The 17,363-nt window shown below is 41.0% G+C and overlaps 1 protein-coding gene across 1 annotated transcript; it reads right to left on the reverse strand.

The window, feature by feature from the left end:
* Window positions 1-7,872: 7,872 nt before the first annotated feature.
* Window positions 7,873-17,283, reverse strand: socs5b (suppressor of cytokine signaling 5b; the record flags this gene model as incomplete). Its single annotated transcript, XM_083897534.1, has 2 exons — window positions 17,199-17,283; window positions 7,873-9,583 (listed from the first exon to the last, which is right to left on the reverse strand). Exon 2 carries the CDS (start codon window positions 9,562-9,564, stop codon window positions 7,873-7,875), a length of 1,692 nt encoding a protein of 563 aa, XP_083753660.1. The 5' UTR covers window positions 9,565-9,583; window positions 17,199-17,283.
* Between the last annotated feature and the right edge of the window lie 80 nt (window positions 17,284-17,363).

Genomic DNA, 17,363 nt, shown 5'->3' on the forward strand with positions numbered 1-17,363 from the left:
ATGTCTAAATGTGTATACCATCTATAATCACACTGCACTAATCATAATACACAGGCACAAAACAAAAATCCAACATACTTAAATGATTGAACTTAACAGGTAGAGGCCATGCATACTGTATATGAAGCACATCTTACCTTTTGGAGTCCAAAGGCAGAGATCCTTAGATTCCCTGCCGATTTCTGGGACCTGCATTCCAGGTCACATTCAATTAAAAAATGACAGTATTTGCTCACACGGTTTAAGTTATACTCAACGAAAATATAAACGCACAAACTTTAAATGGTGAACAACAATAGAATGTCATGACATTTGCTCAGATTCTTGATGCATTTGTTTATGGAATGATTTGTTTGGCCACTCCTATTGACTACAATCTCAGATTGAGTATTTCAACTCACGAGAGTCATGGAGCATGGCAGAGTGGTGGTCAATATGCGTGACCAGTACACAGACACTCCTTATGGTATGGTCAATAAAAGGGCACACCAAAATGTGGACTTTTGTCACTTGTCAATATGCCACAGATGTCACAAATCATGAGGGAGCGTGACATTGGCATGCTGAGTGCTGGGTTGAGCGTTTACAGCTGTGGCAACACAACTGAATGACGCCGTATTCACCAGACATGTCACCTATCGAACACCTTAGGGATGTTCTGTATAGGTGTGTCCGCCAGTTCCACGCCTTCCAGTTCCAGTTCCAGTTCCCCAGAACGGCTGCCAACTTCAAGTGGCTCTGCAGGAGGAATGGGACAACATCCCCCAGGCCACGATCCAAAAACTGGTGATGTCCATGCGTCGCCAGTGTACCGCTCTGCGTGAGGCTAATGGTGGACACACACGTTATTGAAGTTTGTGAACTTGGATCATCGACCCCCATTGTGTTCTTCCTGCCATTACGCCAGGACTTTTGTTTTGAAATCCTAATGCTCGCAAATTAAAGCCAATTTATTGATAAAGTTGTACTGTTATTTTTGGATAGTTACTCTCTTTTGTCACATAAGTTTTTCTTTGTGCGTTTATATATTTTTGTTGAGTGTAATTTAGTTAAAGCCAGAGTTTTATTTGTATTAATCTTCATGTATTTTTAAGTTGCAAAGTAAGTGTAATGCAAAGTTTCAAAGTGTTTAAGTGGATTTAAGGTGGAAAAGTATACTAAACAGAATGTGGTGCCACTGAATTGTATAATATTTCAGTCCAGTTATATGGAATATAGGAGTTTTTTTTTTTACAATTTCCAGTTTCGTGACAGCTTTATTAAGAAAACGAAGTGAAAACTTTGCTGTACTGTGCTGTTAAAATGATTCAAATAATTTAAGTTTCTGGATGCTATGAGTGAAACCTGATGTTTCAATTTCAAATTCTTTGTTATCTGCCTGAAGAAAAGAATGTTTTGTAAGTTAACAACAGATGTGGAGGGACCAGCTAATTACATTTTGATGAGAGCATGATGTTATTAACACGGTAGGAGAGGAACATCACCACGTGAACCGAGACAGGATAAAAGAAATCATAAAAAAAATTACATACTCGATATTATATCATGGGTCAGTGTGGATTACACTTAAGTTTTATTTGGAATATTAAGACAATGAAGCATAAGCCAAGCACCAAGAGTGACAGCTACAAGTGTCGCACCATACGGCTCTTAAAAATGAACAGGTTATACTGGAAAACAACTGTTTCGCTTTGAATGGTGAAGCAGATACACAGAACAGACAGTGAGATGTGAACATGATTATGCCATTTACATGCTCCAAATCCTACCTGACAGCAGAAGGGGGAAAAAAAAAAAGAAAAGATAAAAGAAAAATGCAAGGGAAAGCAGAAGAGATAATGGAGCAGAAATATTCGTCTGACTACAGATCGGTCAAGCCGATGGTGGTGTCGGCTGCAGCCACGGTCTAAAGAGGGCTCCTGCGATTGGTCAGAACAAATAAGGCAGTCTGGGAACACGGCAGCGCTGCAACAGAGTGACAACCATTAGTTCCCATCATTGTCAAGTCCTGTTGCCTCGGCACCCACATCCGCACAGCAACCAATGTGCACATACAGCATTAAAGTGACAGAGGATTGCAACCATTGTTACACTACACTCCATTGCATATTAGGGAGAAGTAATAATGAAAAATAATTCTTTCATACATCTTTTCTGTTTGCATATAGCACTTAACCCAGCTTTGTAAAATATACATGGGAACATGAAAACATTTTATGCATTTTTTTTTTTTGCCCTCTTAAAGCTGAAACCATGGGTCGTACCGTGGTCGACATACAGGGGTGTTGTTTTAAAAGGGGACAGCGAGCAACATGATCACCCTGTCCCTCAGTCATGACCCAGTGGTTTCTCGCAAACAAATGAGGACCCCAATAGTGCAGCTAAATGATGTCATACTAATGACAATACAAGGTCAGAATAGTTTAATTCATGGACTTTACACACATAAACACCCATCTTTGTTTTCTCTCTTGTGTGTGTATGTGTGTTAGATGGTGGTCGGGATGGGAGGGCAGGGTTTATAAATGTATTTAAATATGGTCCATTCACTCCCCTGGGTTTAGTGTAGGCTGGTGGTTGGTTGTGGTGTGTGTGTCGTTACCTGGGTTAATGTAGGTTGTAACTGTACGCGTTCCAGACAGATGATACACCACAGAAGAATATGTTTTTCTCCTATTTCATCATACAATATTTTTTTTTTATTCCTACTAAATCTATGGGATATATGGCAAACATGTGCTACATTTAACATCAGATATTTCCCATGGGGAAAACTGGGTTGAGAGGGTCCTGGGACTCTCCTTGCAATGGGCCTGCCTGAGAATATCGGGGTGGGGGGGTTATGGGTGGGCACTGGGACGGGGGCAGAGAGGCATTTGTTCACTGGAGTCACCGTGATTACCCCTCACATTCGACTCTGTATCCCCTCCACTGGATCCCTCCAGGTGGCTCTGTCCATACACTAATATACTACCACTCAACTCATCACACACATGCACAGAGTCTGCAGCCTGGCGGAGAATACAGCTCCATTAGAACACAGTGTACAACACCTGAACGTTAAGTGAAATATTTCAGGACCACAAGCGTTTTTTTTCTGTAAAACTCACACAAGCCACGCCATCTTGAGCTAATACACGTGCAGTGCTGTCTGTTGGTAATTGAACAGTTTTGATATTTGCATTGTTTTGACTCTGTAGTGCAGCTCACGGGAAACGAAACAACAGCTACGAGGTTAAAGTGCCGACTCCCAGGTTAGTTAGTGTTCAAATCCACTTTAGGGTGAACAAAGGGTGGAATACCTGCTTTTTATGTGCAATGTTGGGTTAAAGCAGGCAATCGAAATGATCTTAAAGAACAGCCAAGAAGGGTCAAAACAAAATGTTCTGACTTCAGTGCAACCAAGGATGTTTTACATAGTGATATTAAGAGTGAAGGCAAAATGTGCTCAAATCTACACTCTTAGAAATAAGGGTTCCAAAAGTGTTCTTCTACAAGGGCTGAGATTCTACCTGGAACCATTTGCTTCTATAAAAGGGTTTTTCAATAGTTATTGGTAACACTAATGGTTCCAGTAAGAACCATTTTGATCTAGAGAACCCCTTAAAACCCCTTTCCTGAATAAAGGGTTTTAAAGGGGTTCTTGGTAACACTAAGGGTTCCAGGTGGAACCTTTATAAAAGGTTCTATCTGGAACCAAAAAGGGTTCTCCTAAGAGTACAAGCCTTAGAACCTTATATGGTTCCACTTAGCACTTTTATTTCTAAGAGCGTAGCAAGAGTCAACACGACTGCAGTTACAGGCCTATGTCAGAATGTCGCCACAGCCTTTTTGTTATACACCTTGGAAGTTATTGACTTCATAAGTTTCCAAACCAAACACAAAACCTGGTACAATTCCTACCATGTTCTCCCAATAAGAAAATAAAAGTTTGGGCCATAAGTTGTCACAAAGCCCAACTGCAATTTCAAACCTAACAGGGTGGAGTTAAAGAGCCAATACAATGCAATATTTGTCACTGTCCCAATACTAGCAGACTTACACTACACAATACATAGACACAATTAAAGTGCAATTTACTTCAACAAGTCCATAGTTCTCTCTGTGAGCTCTCAGTGATCCAGCTCTCCTCTTCCTCCTAAATTTGAGCCAAACATCACCCTAACAGGTTTGGAGAAAGAGTCGAGGGCAGGACAAGTAGACCTTCAGTTATTTCTAAACCAAGCTGATGTTGAGGATATGGCCAGAGGGGGGATTTTTAAGAGTTGGATATCATTTTGAAAAATGGCGTCCCTTAGTTATAAGGCAACACTGAGTGGCCTTAAAGTACACTGCAAGATTTATACCCCAACTCTGTAAAATTAGCCCGTGATTAGTGCCTGCAACTGGGGTGGGGCACAGTTAGGAGTTGTACGCTACCGTTAGTCAGCGGCGTGATAGGAAGGTGGCAGAGAGCAAGATGGAGGATAGTGTAATGTGTTTGAAGATAGTGTAATGTAGTGTTCTTTTAAATTGATAAAATATCCATTACTGTATTTCTTTCCAAACTGTAGCCCTGTGTATCCTGTTTGCTAAATGTGAGATGTGTGTGTGTCTCACTGTGAAACAAATGAACTGACTCTACTTCTTTTAGAAAGGCAGTCGCCTGTTTAGGAGATGCAATTGTGTTGAGATCGACTATTTAAAACAACCTGTTAAATAATAAATAAGATCAATAAAATTTAAGAAACTAGAAACCAACAGAATTCTCCCTAGAGTTAGTTATCCTGCCAAAATGAGAAAATGAACACAAAACAGTTTCTCATCCAGTCTGACACAGCAGAGGGATAGAAGACTGTGTGACTACTATTTTTTCTTAATCTATCTGTGATGTTTCCACAAATGTAAATTTCATGATTTTCTTTTGTGGCTGCTCTTCTCTTTTTTTTCCTCTCCAGGGGTTATGATGCGAGGGTCTAAGGAGAGAGGGTGTCTCTTTATGCAAGACTGTAAAGCCCTTTGAGGCAAACTGTATTTGTGGTATTGGGCTTTTTAAATAAAAATTGACCTGACTTACTTGGCAAGACAGAAAGTGAATAAAAAGTGAATAAAAGATTTCCAGTTTTTTTTATATATATTATATTAATTTATAGGACTTTGTCATTATGAGTTATGGGGTAGAGGGATGGACAATTTTATTATTGTCATTTCAACTAAATCTACAACTCAAAGTGTACAAAAACTAAGGAGGTGACTTTTCTAAAAATCTAATTCAATTAGACAGTAAACTAAAACTGAGAAACGTAGCATGGATGAATGCACCTTAAAGGTCAAGAAACATCCGTCTGATCCCCCTCCTCCAGTCACTCCTTCCACTGCAACACATGTAGGCGATTTAAGAGGTCTAACTCACACTCGGTGACAACAAAGCGCAGGGTAGTGGAAAATGTTTCAGTCTTACAATGCAGTAAGAATTGGGTAGTGAAATATAAAAAAAAATATTCATATAATGAATACACGTGAAATACACGGGATGATTATTAACTAGTTGTGAGTTAGACATGGCCAGGTACTCCCACTGTACCAAATATTTTGCAGCACAGACAAGCAGTTTCAATCTAACAAAATATATTTCACTTGTTTGTATAGATGAAAGATAATCTATTTTACTTTAAACATGATTTTCTGACGAAAATAAGCATTAGCCCAGTAGTTAATGCATAGCTGTGTGCAAGAGGTTTGGTCACAGTCTCAGATACTCGCTGGGTAAGAAAACGCACTGACATTTGTTCATGATTCATTCTCACTGATGAGAATGTTCAGTATGTGCAGGCTGATAGACTAGACAAAAAATAACTTCATCTCCAGATTAACCTTTCTAGGAATCATGAGCTCATGCATGTTTCACATTTAAAAATGTCTTTGTTGTTGTTTTACACATCAGGGGAACGGTTTTAATCTCCAAACTACGTAATTGTATTTTAATAAATGTCTCTTCTTACAGTTTCCAACAGCGCTGCTGGAGGCTAACTCGGGGCTCGGTCATCAGGAGACGGATTATTCTGATCAAAACGGTCACAGTTGAGACTTAACCTTCGCGTTCTTTCATTTGGATTTGTTTGCCAAGTTGCAGGAAAGAACCTACGCATGTGGCAGCCAAACAAATACCACGCACTGAAATAAACGACAGCGGGGTTTGCATCAGACCCACTTACGACGTATGCATGCATTCAAACTAATGTAAATCTTATTTCCATAACCTGCCACGTCAAAGCACTGCAACAATTTTTGTCCAATTCAAAGACTTGTGAATGACCTGCTTCACCTTATTCTGTTCTTCAGCATCTGAATGCACCTCAGCTATGTCTGGACTTCAAACTGGTTGTATAACAAGAGACATGGTTCTCTAAAAAAGGCACACCTTTCTGTTGAATGCTTAAACACAACAGAAATGACCAGTAGTGTCTATGTTCCAACACAACAAAAAATATGTTAAATTACTTAACTAAAACTCTCAAGTGTATGCTGACCTTTAAAAAAAGTGAGTGCAGCCCACACTGTAAATTAATTAGGCAGTGAGGGGATTTTCTGGGGTCGAGACCTCAGTGTAATAATATAAAAAGTGGGAGAATCAAGTCCTAAGCCCACACGACAACTTTCCTATTGATGACAAGACACGTTGCTCTCCAAAAATAGACATTTAACATTATTTTTAAATATAATATAATTCAGGAGGACTGTAAATATATCAGTGGGGATTTTTGTTCAGTGTCACTTTACGTTATACATCCCACCCATTGTTTTACTATATGGTAACGTCTATGTGAGAGGCCCCAGCCAATTAAACCTCACTTTTGCAAACAGAAAAAATGCTTGAATTTTCCATTGATTGCCTTCACCCACCACTTGGCCTTACAATCATGCTCTGCTCATCAGAAAATGCATGTTGGCATTCCTTACAATGACTGAAGTGCACAGCTAGGTGCACCAATGTCACAAGTGTCTGGTGAAAATTAAATAAAATAAGCAACTTAGACACAGATCTTTCTATGAAACCGAGCGCCACTGTGAAGTGCAGATTAAAGGAGACAGGTTTAATATGAAAACCAATAAAACCTTAAGTCTTAACCTTCTTATTATCCATTACTGCTTAATAAGGAACCAGTGTTTCTAAGGACTTAACTTTTATCCTTGGAAAATCACTTAATTTCCCTGATGTGCTGTCCTGACTGTATGGACCCCCTAAAAATCAGTCCCCGTCTCTGGCTTAGTTGATAATCACACGTGCAAAGAAATGGCAAAGAATGTGCCTTGTATAGCTTGATCCATGGGACCAGCTCTGACTGTAGTAAACCACAAGCACCTCCAGATGCCCTCTCAAACCCCACACCTTAAAGCCCAGTTGGAAAGATGTTCCACTAAGTGCTTTGACAAGCTAAAGGAATTAAAAAAAAATAAGAAAGCACAAAGTGAACTGTACAACATACCTATGTGGGCCTATATAGCAATTTGGGATGAACATGGGAGGCATGCAGGCAGGTCTACAGGGTGATGTGGGATCAGGCAGACATTTAGCACAAGCAGGAGGGAAAAGACACAAAGCATTGATAGTTGTGCCTTTCCTTCCTATCAAAACAACCTGTTCAACACAAAAACATGTGTGTTTGCCAGACAGCATTATACTGAATATAATTATATGTATTTTCTGTGATGTAAGTACTAACTAAAACAAAGATTAAAATGAATCTTGTATAGCTTGTTACATTTAAACTCCATCCCTCACCAGAAAAATAGAGCCATGTCAGTAAAGCCTCTAATTAACTAATGAGGAATTTCAAGTTCATGTACTGTGATCCTCCTGCAGTGTGTATACAGGCAATGGAGAAGCCTGCCCTACTTGACCTTGAGTGGAGGTTCCCTCTCCAGCCAACGTACTCGTACTTTCTGTTTATAGTGATACTCTTTGAGGAAGTCCTGCAACGCAGGAGGCAGCGGCAAAGAGCCTATACCATCATATGTGGTCCAGCGGCAGATGGCAGCTCGTGCCAAGTGCTGCAGACCAAAGGGGAAGGTTCGATGGAGAGGTGCTGTAAGCAGGGGTTCAAAAAACATGCAGGCGCTGGGATCCTTGTAGTGCTCCAGCAGTCCTGTGACGGTGGAAGAGTGGAATACACAAGGGTCATGAGCATCGAAGCTGAAGTTGTGGTTCCATTGCTCTATGCGGGCGTGCAATGAGCGGTTGTAACGACGGAAGCTAACGGAGAAGAGGTAGTCCTCCTGAGCTGAATCACGCAGCAAGAAGGTGCCTTCTGGCCGTCCATCCAGAAGAGCCTCTGCTTCGTAGCGGTCCATCACGCCCCAGTAACAGGGCAGTGCCGTGATCTGCATTAGGTCCGGCACTAGACAGTGGATGTAGTCTATTTGAGTATGAACCTTCCAGGGCCCAGGTTGCTGCCGGCTGAGGTGACCGTCCCCTGAAGCGTGCCTCTGCTTGGGCCTTCTGGCCTGCAGACAGAGGGTGGTCGAATCCTCCTCAGAATCACAGTCCTGGGCAGAGGCCGACACCCCTAGCACCTGGCCACAGGCCCCTGATGATCCAGCACTCGCAGAGCTGCCAGATCCGGAGGCCCGACCATCCCCAGAGGCCTCTCCAATGCCAGGAGCCATCTTTGGTCCCAGTTTGTAGAGAGAGGAACCTGGCACTGAGGCCTCCAAGGTGTGGATCTGTGCATTAGGTGGTGGGTCCACACCTTCCTCGATGCTAAGTCTGCGGCGCTCACGCAGACGTTCCTCTTCGTCCTCAGGAGATGTCTGGGCTGGGTCAAAGGCATCGAGTAGGGCAGTGGAGGAATGCGGGCTGACGGGTGCTGTATGTTGCTTGATCAAGTGCCACTTGTGAGCAAGGTCTGAGCCTGGTGGGAAGGGGCAGGTCTCCAGCATGAGCTCTGTGAGGTGAATTTTACGTTTGGAGGTAACAGGGTTCTTAGCTGAACGGGAGCGTCTACGAGTAGGCAGGGGTAAGCACAGTCCTACTGTATCACTCAGCCGCTGGCGCAAAGAACGTGCATTGAGACTGCGTCCTCCAGATACTGAGTCGTTCATCTCCTGGAAGGAGCCGACTCCATAACGCCTGTCCCTACGGTTTCCACTCCCCCGTAAACGTCCAGATCGCCTATCTCCCTCCAGAGAGCTCTGGGTTTTGGTGGAACATGAGTGTTTTTTCTTGCCCCCCCATGGAGCATGACGGGAATAGGAGTCCCTACGGGCCAGGGGTACACCCCCTGACCCTCCTTGTACATCCTCAGTGTCCTTATCAATACTGATCTCTACTATCTGAGGGATGTCTGACACGCAGTTGTGATGGCGACGTCCTGCTGTTACCATTGGCACTGGCAAAAAGCTCCTTGAGGGGGTGGAGGCTTCTGATGCATGTGCATCACCTGAGCTGCCTCCTTGGCCAAGATCCACCACACAGTGGACAGCATCTGCCTCAACCCTGCTTTCACTGAGTCCTGAGCTGTTGTTATGAAACAGTGTCTGGCATTTGCTCTTCAGGTTGCTCCACATGTTGCCCACTTTCTTCATCAAAAGGAGTCCCTGGGACCTGGAGAGCACAAGAGACAAAAAGTCATGGCTGGAAAAATCTTACAATGGCACCAACAGTTAACACGAAGGTACACGCTATATAAAATGGTCCTACATTTGAATTCTCCAGGCTACTGTGTATCTAGTAATTAGACATGGTGTGAGTATAACGGGGCCAAAGTGTCTGAGGTGGGAAAGCTTGAGCAGTTGAAGCAGCAGACTTAGAAGTTGCCAGGCAGACATGCAGGAACACAAGGCCACAGCTATAAATGAACCCAGGATCTGCTCACAGCTGATCTGCTGGTATGTACTGTATTACAGAGCCAGTCTAGACCTGACCAAAATCTTTCTCTGTAACAGCAGCAGACAGGGTACATGCAGATACACACTCATGTATGCCACTGATTTATCACTCTGCTAGAATTTGACAGGGATCTGGAAGTAGTACCACCAAAATGTGTTTGTATTTCACAGCAAGCAACGTTGCCACAGGTAGGTGGTCAGTCGAACACAAAGCATTACATAATGCACCATTTACCTCGTTTCTGACAATTACTCTGGAATTTATTGGGGTATGCATTTTGGTGCAGCAAATGACCTGAAAACTTATTCGAAACCAAGCAAAGGGTTTTTAGTTCTTCATTCCTCACTTACTGGTCATTTGCTGCTTGACTAAATTTTAACTATGAATGGATGGATTTTTAAATCCAGCCATAATGCATGCTAATTAAAACCAAAGTATACATTAACTGATACATTATATTATATCACATGTATTATTATTGACTAACCCCACAGCAAAGGATGTTAGTCCATCTGCGATTTTTCTGCTTCACTTCCTCCCACTTCTTTTCTAATTTGATGAGCTAACCCAATATGCTCATGAGTTAAAAACTGCTTCATGCTAACCCTCACGTAGACTTTGCCTCCTAATATTGATAAAGACATTACGGATTTGCACAGTCATCTGCAACAGACCAGGCTTGTGTTGTTGCACAGGAAACCAGACTGGTCTTCAGCACATGACTGATTAAGATGATTTGCTGAGGGCAGTTCTAAGGCCATCTAAGGCTCTCCAGACATGGGCATAGATATCCCACATACAACAGGCTTTATACTCACAACAGACAACATCATCTCTCTACTTGACAGTCATCGATCATGATTAGCAGCAATGAAAAGATAATTTATTCTCAAAGCCAAGTTATATCACTGAATATGACTTAGCTATGTGGGGCCTGTTCACACAGAAATGAGCGTAGGTGAATAGGTTTTTTTTTTATCATGTTGGTGTTTGGAAACAGGTAGGAGATTAGGAAAAATCTCAAACATTCATGTCCTTATCATGTAGACAACGAATACGCTACTTTGGGAAAACGATGATGTCATAGCGCCACCTCTGTCTTGCGCTGACATTCACTGCCCCCATCTTTGATGTTAATGTCGTCATCATAAGCGTCGTCTATACACTTTTGGAGATTGTTTAATGTGGCCTTAACTACGGTTGAGCCACATTATACTTCTCCAACTGCGTAATGCGTTATCCGACTGCGTCACCACGGAGACGCCTCGAGCCTTTATACTTCTGCGTCGTGTTGACGGACACGCGCTGCAATTTCCCGCCCGATCAGTAGGGGTCGCTGCGCAAGGTTGTTGTGCTTCTGGCTACAGTGAGCAATGGTGTCCGAGAGAGAAAGACTGTTGTTGAAAGAGTTGCCGTTTCTCACTTTTCTGTGTGACGGAACGCAGTTTTAAGATAATTTGAGGTGACAAATTGGCCATTTAGAGTCTAAATATGTGTTGTGTGTGTTAAGATATGACGTATTTATAGTTTGGCAGCAGCGTAATCGGCGGGGATCAGCTCCACGTCTGTGGACGCTCGGTGCCGGCACAGAGCAGCTTCGCTCAGCCTGTCCAGAGGACCAATCGTAGCTCTTGCCGTCTCCGTTGTCCCTTGACGGAGTGACGGACACTTAAAAAATATTTTGTGCAGTCGGAGACGACGCAGAGGCTCTTCGACAGGCTCTGCATCGACGCAGAGGACTTTGCGTAACCTACGCAGAGCACTTTACGCAGAAGTATAAATTGGGCTTTAGTGAAACTAACTCAACAGCAGCCTGTAAAGACACTTTATATTGCAAGAACATATCGAGTTTAGACAAAGGAGTGTAAAAAAGAATAAGTGTTTTAACATTGACAGTGAAACTGATCATCAGCTGCACTGCTCATCCGAAGCTTGATCTCGTCTGTCATATGTGCAGTCACACAGTGCTTCTCTCTCTCCCTCTCTGTGTCTACAGTCAGACCAAGTCTGAAGTAGAGCTAGACGAAGCTCACTTGTGCGATAGAATTGGTGAACTTCATCTCAAAAAAAATATGCCAGAAAGCCTCTAGATTTGTAGTTCATTGCCTTTTTGACAAAAAGTCACCTGGGGTCTGTAAGTTGCTAAATAGGAACAAGTAACGCTGTTGTTTGGTCCGTTTGCGAGTCGTTTTGGGGGCTTTGTGTGGATTAAGTCTTTATTGATTTGTTCAAAAATTATAAAGAAACAGATTATTTGCGTTTCATTTAGTTTTTGTGTGGATATGGCCTTAGATAATGTCTGATCTTTTAGACGCGTTCCTCTTATCTTAAGCCATAGTGTAAAAACAAAAATACACAAAAACCAGCCACTTCATGGTGGATACATGATCCAGGCATCGGGTTGGGCCCAAAAATGTTGAAATTATGTTTAAAATGTTCATACTCATGTCTATGCCTTCCAATAGGCTGTGGACATTTGACTAAGGTATGTTAAACCTACCTGCCTATATAATGGCTATTGGCTAACTGATGGTGATTTACTTACAGAATGCCCACAGGGGTAATCAGGGTAAACAGACAAACTGTGACCATGGTAATAAAATACATGCACACAAACACAGTGCATCTGACCCAGGCTGGATTCTCATATAATAGACCGCTAGGTTCCGGTAAGGCAAGGTTACAATTCTGTCATCACTGTCTCTATTTTGCACTTCCACTCCTAAAGCCACTGGCTAAAGATGGAATATTACATGACTGACTTCCACACATGCCCAGGTAACTAAACCTAACCATTAACTTATTTTTTTTTTTTTAACAAAATAGCCCTTGCTGATAACTAACATCAAAAGTACATGTACTACATGTGTTACCCTGGTAATTTACTCACATTTGCTTTTAAATTAACTATGGCTTAATTAAAAAAGTTCTGTTCATATTTGAGTGTTAGCATTACTGTTGCTAATTAATGCACTGTACTCATACTTGTAGATCATTATGGATAAGCTTGCCAAGGACCTTAAGATTATCAATGGTCATATTATTTAATTATAAAAAGGATCATAACATTAAAAAATCATGTTTTTCTCATTGAGACCTTATTAAAAAGTACACAGTTAACATTCTTGGCACACACCCGTTTATATAACTGTATAAATATATATATATATATTAAAAAGAAACAATAATCATTTTAGTGTTGTGATTTCCTAACACCAAGCTTACTTCTGTTTTTCAAAATTGTTCAAAGTTATTCAAGATATATTCAATAAATCTGTTATTTCCCATGTTACAACATATTGAAAATATGAGGATAGCACAATACACTGTGTTAGATGAGCTCAAATCTGCAACACGTCATAGAGGTAAGAAATACATCTGCTATTGTGCTAATTATATTGTGCTGAATGGAAAACCACTGGCAGTTAGCCATGAGTAAAGGCATCAACAGTGATTCTTTGCATTATAGGAAGCATCATCACCTTGAAACTCAAGTTTTTCTACCATTGAGAAAGCCAAGTACAACTTGATTTACTTTTTTAACCTTGATGCGCAACAACTGATTAATTAACAAGCCAATAAAAAAAGTTAACTGCTAATCATTTTGATGGACTTTAAAGTGACAAAAAACTGACCAGATGTCCAGATTGTCTAATAAGACAATTTGCTGCACTTCTTGGTGTTATATTGTAGTACACTGAATATTTTGTAATTTGGACTGTGGTTACACATAAAGACATTTACTGTTGATGCAATGGTGGAAATGTTTTACTGTCCTCTGGGCCAAATATTTGACATACCTGACAGGAAGAAAGAACAAAAAAAAAATCCAATATTTTTTTGCAATCCTTGTTCTCAGCAGTGATCGAACATTCAAAATCCTAGCAAAATCATGTTGAATATTGTAATAATTCAGTCCGAAGCTACCCACTGAAGCCAACTACAACTGATGATTTATTCAATTTATGATGATGCAATCCACTACACATCAGAATTGCATAGAGACAGAACCAACTTTCTGTACATCGATATAATATTGCCAAGATATGGTGCAATACATGCAAAAATGTTGGCTCAATATCATACTACTACATTGAACAGACAGACAATCAAAGGTTTTGACAAATATTTAGTTGGATCACAAAGTCTTGCCAAGTGCCAATCACAGCTTACATTTGTTAGCATTTATCTTAAATCTGTAACTGTACCAACAGAATAAAGACCCATGTCTCCGTACTAAAACCACACGTTCACACCCTGCTTCTTCCCCCTTATGAACTGGTATAGCAAGATCAGCATTATATCAGTTTCATCTTGAGAGGCTGGATTTTCCATCCAGGTTGGCATGTTTCATCCCTCAGCTTGCTAATGGATCATAATATATAAGTGGCCAAGATATTTTGGCTAAAACGACCACAAACTCCAAAACTTTGTTTAAATGATGATTAAAACATGTAAATAATTTAGCAGAATACCTCTCATCACAATTCAACAATAATGTATTGGGTTGGGTTTAGAAGCTTATTCAGATAAGCAAAGATAGAATGACAGAATCTTGGGAGTTGAATCAAGAAAATACTGTGAACCTGCCAGAATGTTGGTTAGCTTATCTGGCTTGTGCATTTATTTAATGCAAAGATGGTAAAGCTTGTGAGCGACTTGCAACCTAGACAACATTTTGCAGTAAAGCACTTTATAAAGAACTAAGAACACTGTAGTGACAACTTTACAACCAAGAAATTGAAATGTATGCGTTAAACATAGCACTCCTATATAATTCTCAGGAACAATTGCCACTGATAGTCATGGACATATCAACCGTGCAATCCAGTTTACAACCATTTTAAGTCACCCTGAAACAGAACTAGGCTGCTTCTGCTCTCTGGCAGCCTCACACACCCATTCTCCTGGGATCACACTGATCTAAGAGAAGGCTGGAGAAAAGACAAGATTAAGGGAGGGCGCTTTTTCTCTGCTCAGATCCGACCAGAGTTAATAAAATATCTGTAGCATCTTGCATTCTTAAAGATATGTGGGAGCCATAGAGCCATACAGGCTCTGCAAAATACTGATAAGACACATTGACTCTTGCTGTCATTACAATCTAAATATCCCTTATATGATGATATAGCAAGCTATCCACTTTTGACCTCCACAAAACAGAGGCAGATCATTCATTATCTCTTGAAAGGGATAATTCAGGTTTTTGAAGTGCGGTTGTATGAAATATTGACACATTATCAACACTGACTTCAGCAGGCACCCTGTTGTGTCTGTGAACCAGCATGGGACCTGGACATTTGCTCTCACTGATAACATGGCTGACAGCAGGCACAGACAGAAGGAAAAACTGATGTATCCTCTTAAAAGGCTCACCTAATAAAATATACACCTCCAGTATATTAAAAATAGGTCTTGTGCATTATCTCACTGTCAAACAGCTTTTTACAGCTAGAAGTCTGCATACCCCTCACTCTTCCACACCAAAGTGCACCGAGAATATCAGCATTTTTAGCTTGCAGGGACAGGCAAGATTGTGTCACTAATACGTTTAATTTGAACAAAGGATTTCAGCCACCAAAGCCACATTTTGCAGTTGCAAATGGAGGTAGCAACCCATAGAGCTCTCGTCAGTTGTCCCACTGAATTTCCTGCAGTCCTATGTCTAGAAAAATTGACAAACATAATCTAAATATATCTACTTAAGGAGGTGTGAATTTCATTGGGTGAGCTTTGCGTGAACTGGTTTAAATCCGCATTTTCTTCTGTAACTGCTGGCAGCCATTTCTCTATCAAAGCCATTGATCATATGCATGATCATAATCAGGTTAAGGTTTTCAACAGGCCAGCCCACAAATTTCCGTTGAGCTGTAAGCCAAGGATGCAGAGATGTTTTACAGTTGGCGTCTGCAGAAGTTTTGAAAAGTATTTAGTGACAAATCACAAAATTGAGTGCAGGCTGTGCGCACAGGGATGCAACAGTGCTCTGCTGTTGTGCCCCAACAATGCTGAAATTTAAACGCCTTTTCATTTTAGGCCATATTGAATCCCTCAGGGTTAACTACAACAACTGCCAATAAACAACTGGTAAAACAACTGACCGGAAGTTAACAGGCTGTCTTGTAATTTAGCAGAAGTTGAAAGTGACACTCTTCTTGTCAATTTGATAAATCCCAGAGAGAACAGAACCAGTGGTGCACTCCGATTGCATGATAATCCTCATACAAACACACTTTAAAAAACCCTGAGCTATTAATTTAATGTAAATCATTTACACAAGTGAAGTGAACTATTCCCTTTACACAAAAGTCAATATAAATAACTGCAGTGATTTATTTTTTTCTTGAGAGTGCACAATCACTGGAATGTATGGATTACTGTTTCAAACACATCAGAAGTGAACCTTCGCCACCTAAAGAGAATGCCATGTTATACAACCATGTTTTTAACAGACAAAAAATAAAACTAAATATCTTTTAAATTGAAATGCAACTTAAGGCTACCACATTCTTTCCTATGCTTAGGAGGGAATGATAAAGTGAGAAGTATTCAGCTGCAACCTGCAATTTCAACAGATGTTGCTAAATCCTACACACTGTACATTTAGCTTAGAATACGATAGAATAGAAGACCATCAAGTCCAATTATGTGTAAAAGGCACAGTCCTAAAACAAACACTGTTTATGACAAGTACCATAACCTATTCTTACAGTAATAAAAACCAGCCTTCATTTGAATAGCATACAAATCAGATACAAGTGGACCGTGTGGTTTATTAACACTACCAGGCACATTTACAGCAATGTCAACAAATACACAATAACCGAGCATATAGCTGGTTTACAGAAACGAATGAAAGGCCGTTACCTTTCTGGAGGCCCCACTTTTCCCTGGACCCAGCCAACTTAGCTTACATGCTAATATGTTAACCATCCACAGCCAGACCCAACGCACCGCTAAATGTATCTTAAGCCAAGAAGACAACGTTTGTCATGCTCCTACGGACCATTTTAAGAGAGTGTCTTCACCGATGTGTAGAAAATACTAAAACTGCTTTATTCCCAGTAACCAACACACGACTAAATTGCGGTTCGGGCTTGCGAGCTGTCAAAAATGCTAACGGTTAGCATTCACGAGAATAGGGGTTTCTGGTACTGTAGTTAGCTTTGGCTAGCCAGTCAGCTAGTGGTGTTGCGTGTTAGCTTGTGAAAAATCGACACATAAATTATAAAAATCAAACCAAGTGGTGATTTGTTGCTTTAAAAATGCTACGTAGACACATGTGAAATGTTAAACAAGCCATGGTTTGTTTCCAGAATTCATATCTTACCCGTGTGCCTTCTGAAAGCCCTACTCAACAGCTCTCTTTGTCTGCAAAAAATGGCTATTAAGAGAAGTCAGGCACATATCCCCTCTGCGGACCACGGTGTCGGATGAAAGCACGAAACGTATGCGGGGAACTGGAGGCATCATCCCGAATATGACAGCATCTGTA

The sequence above is a fragment of the Microchirus variegatus genome, assembly GCF_963457635.1.
Source record: "Microchirus variegatus genome assembly, chromosome: 11".
Taxonomy (NCBI): Eukaryota; Metazoa; Chordata; class Actinopteri; order Pleuronectiformes; family Soleidae; genus Microchirus; species Microchirus variegatus.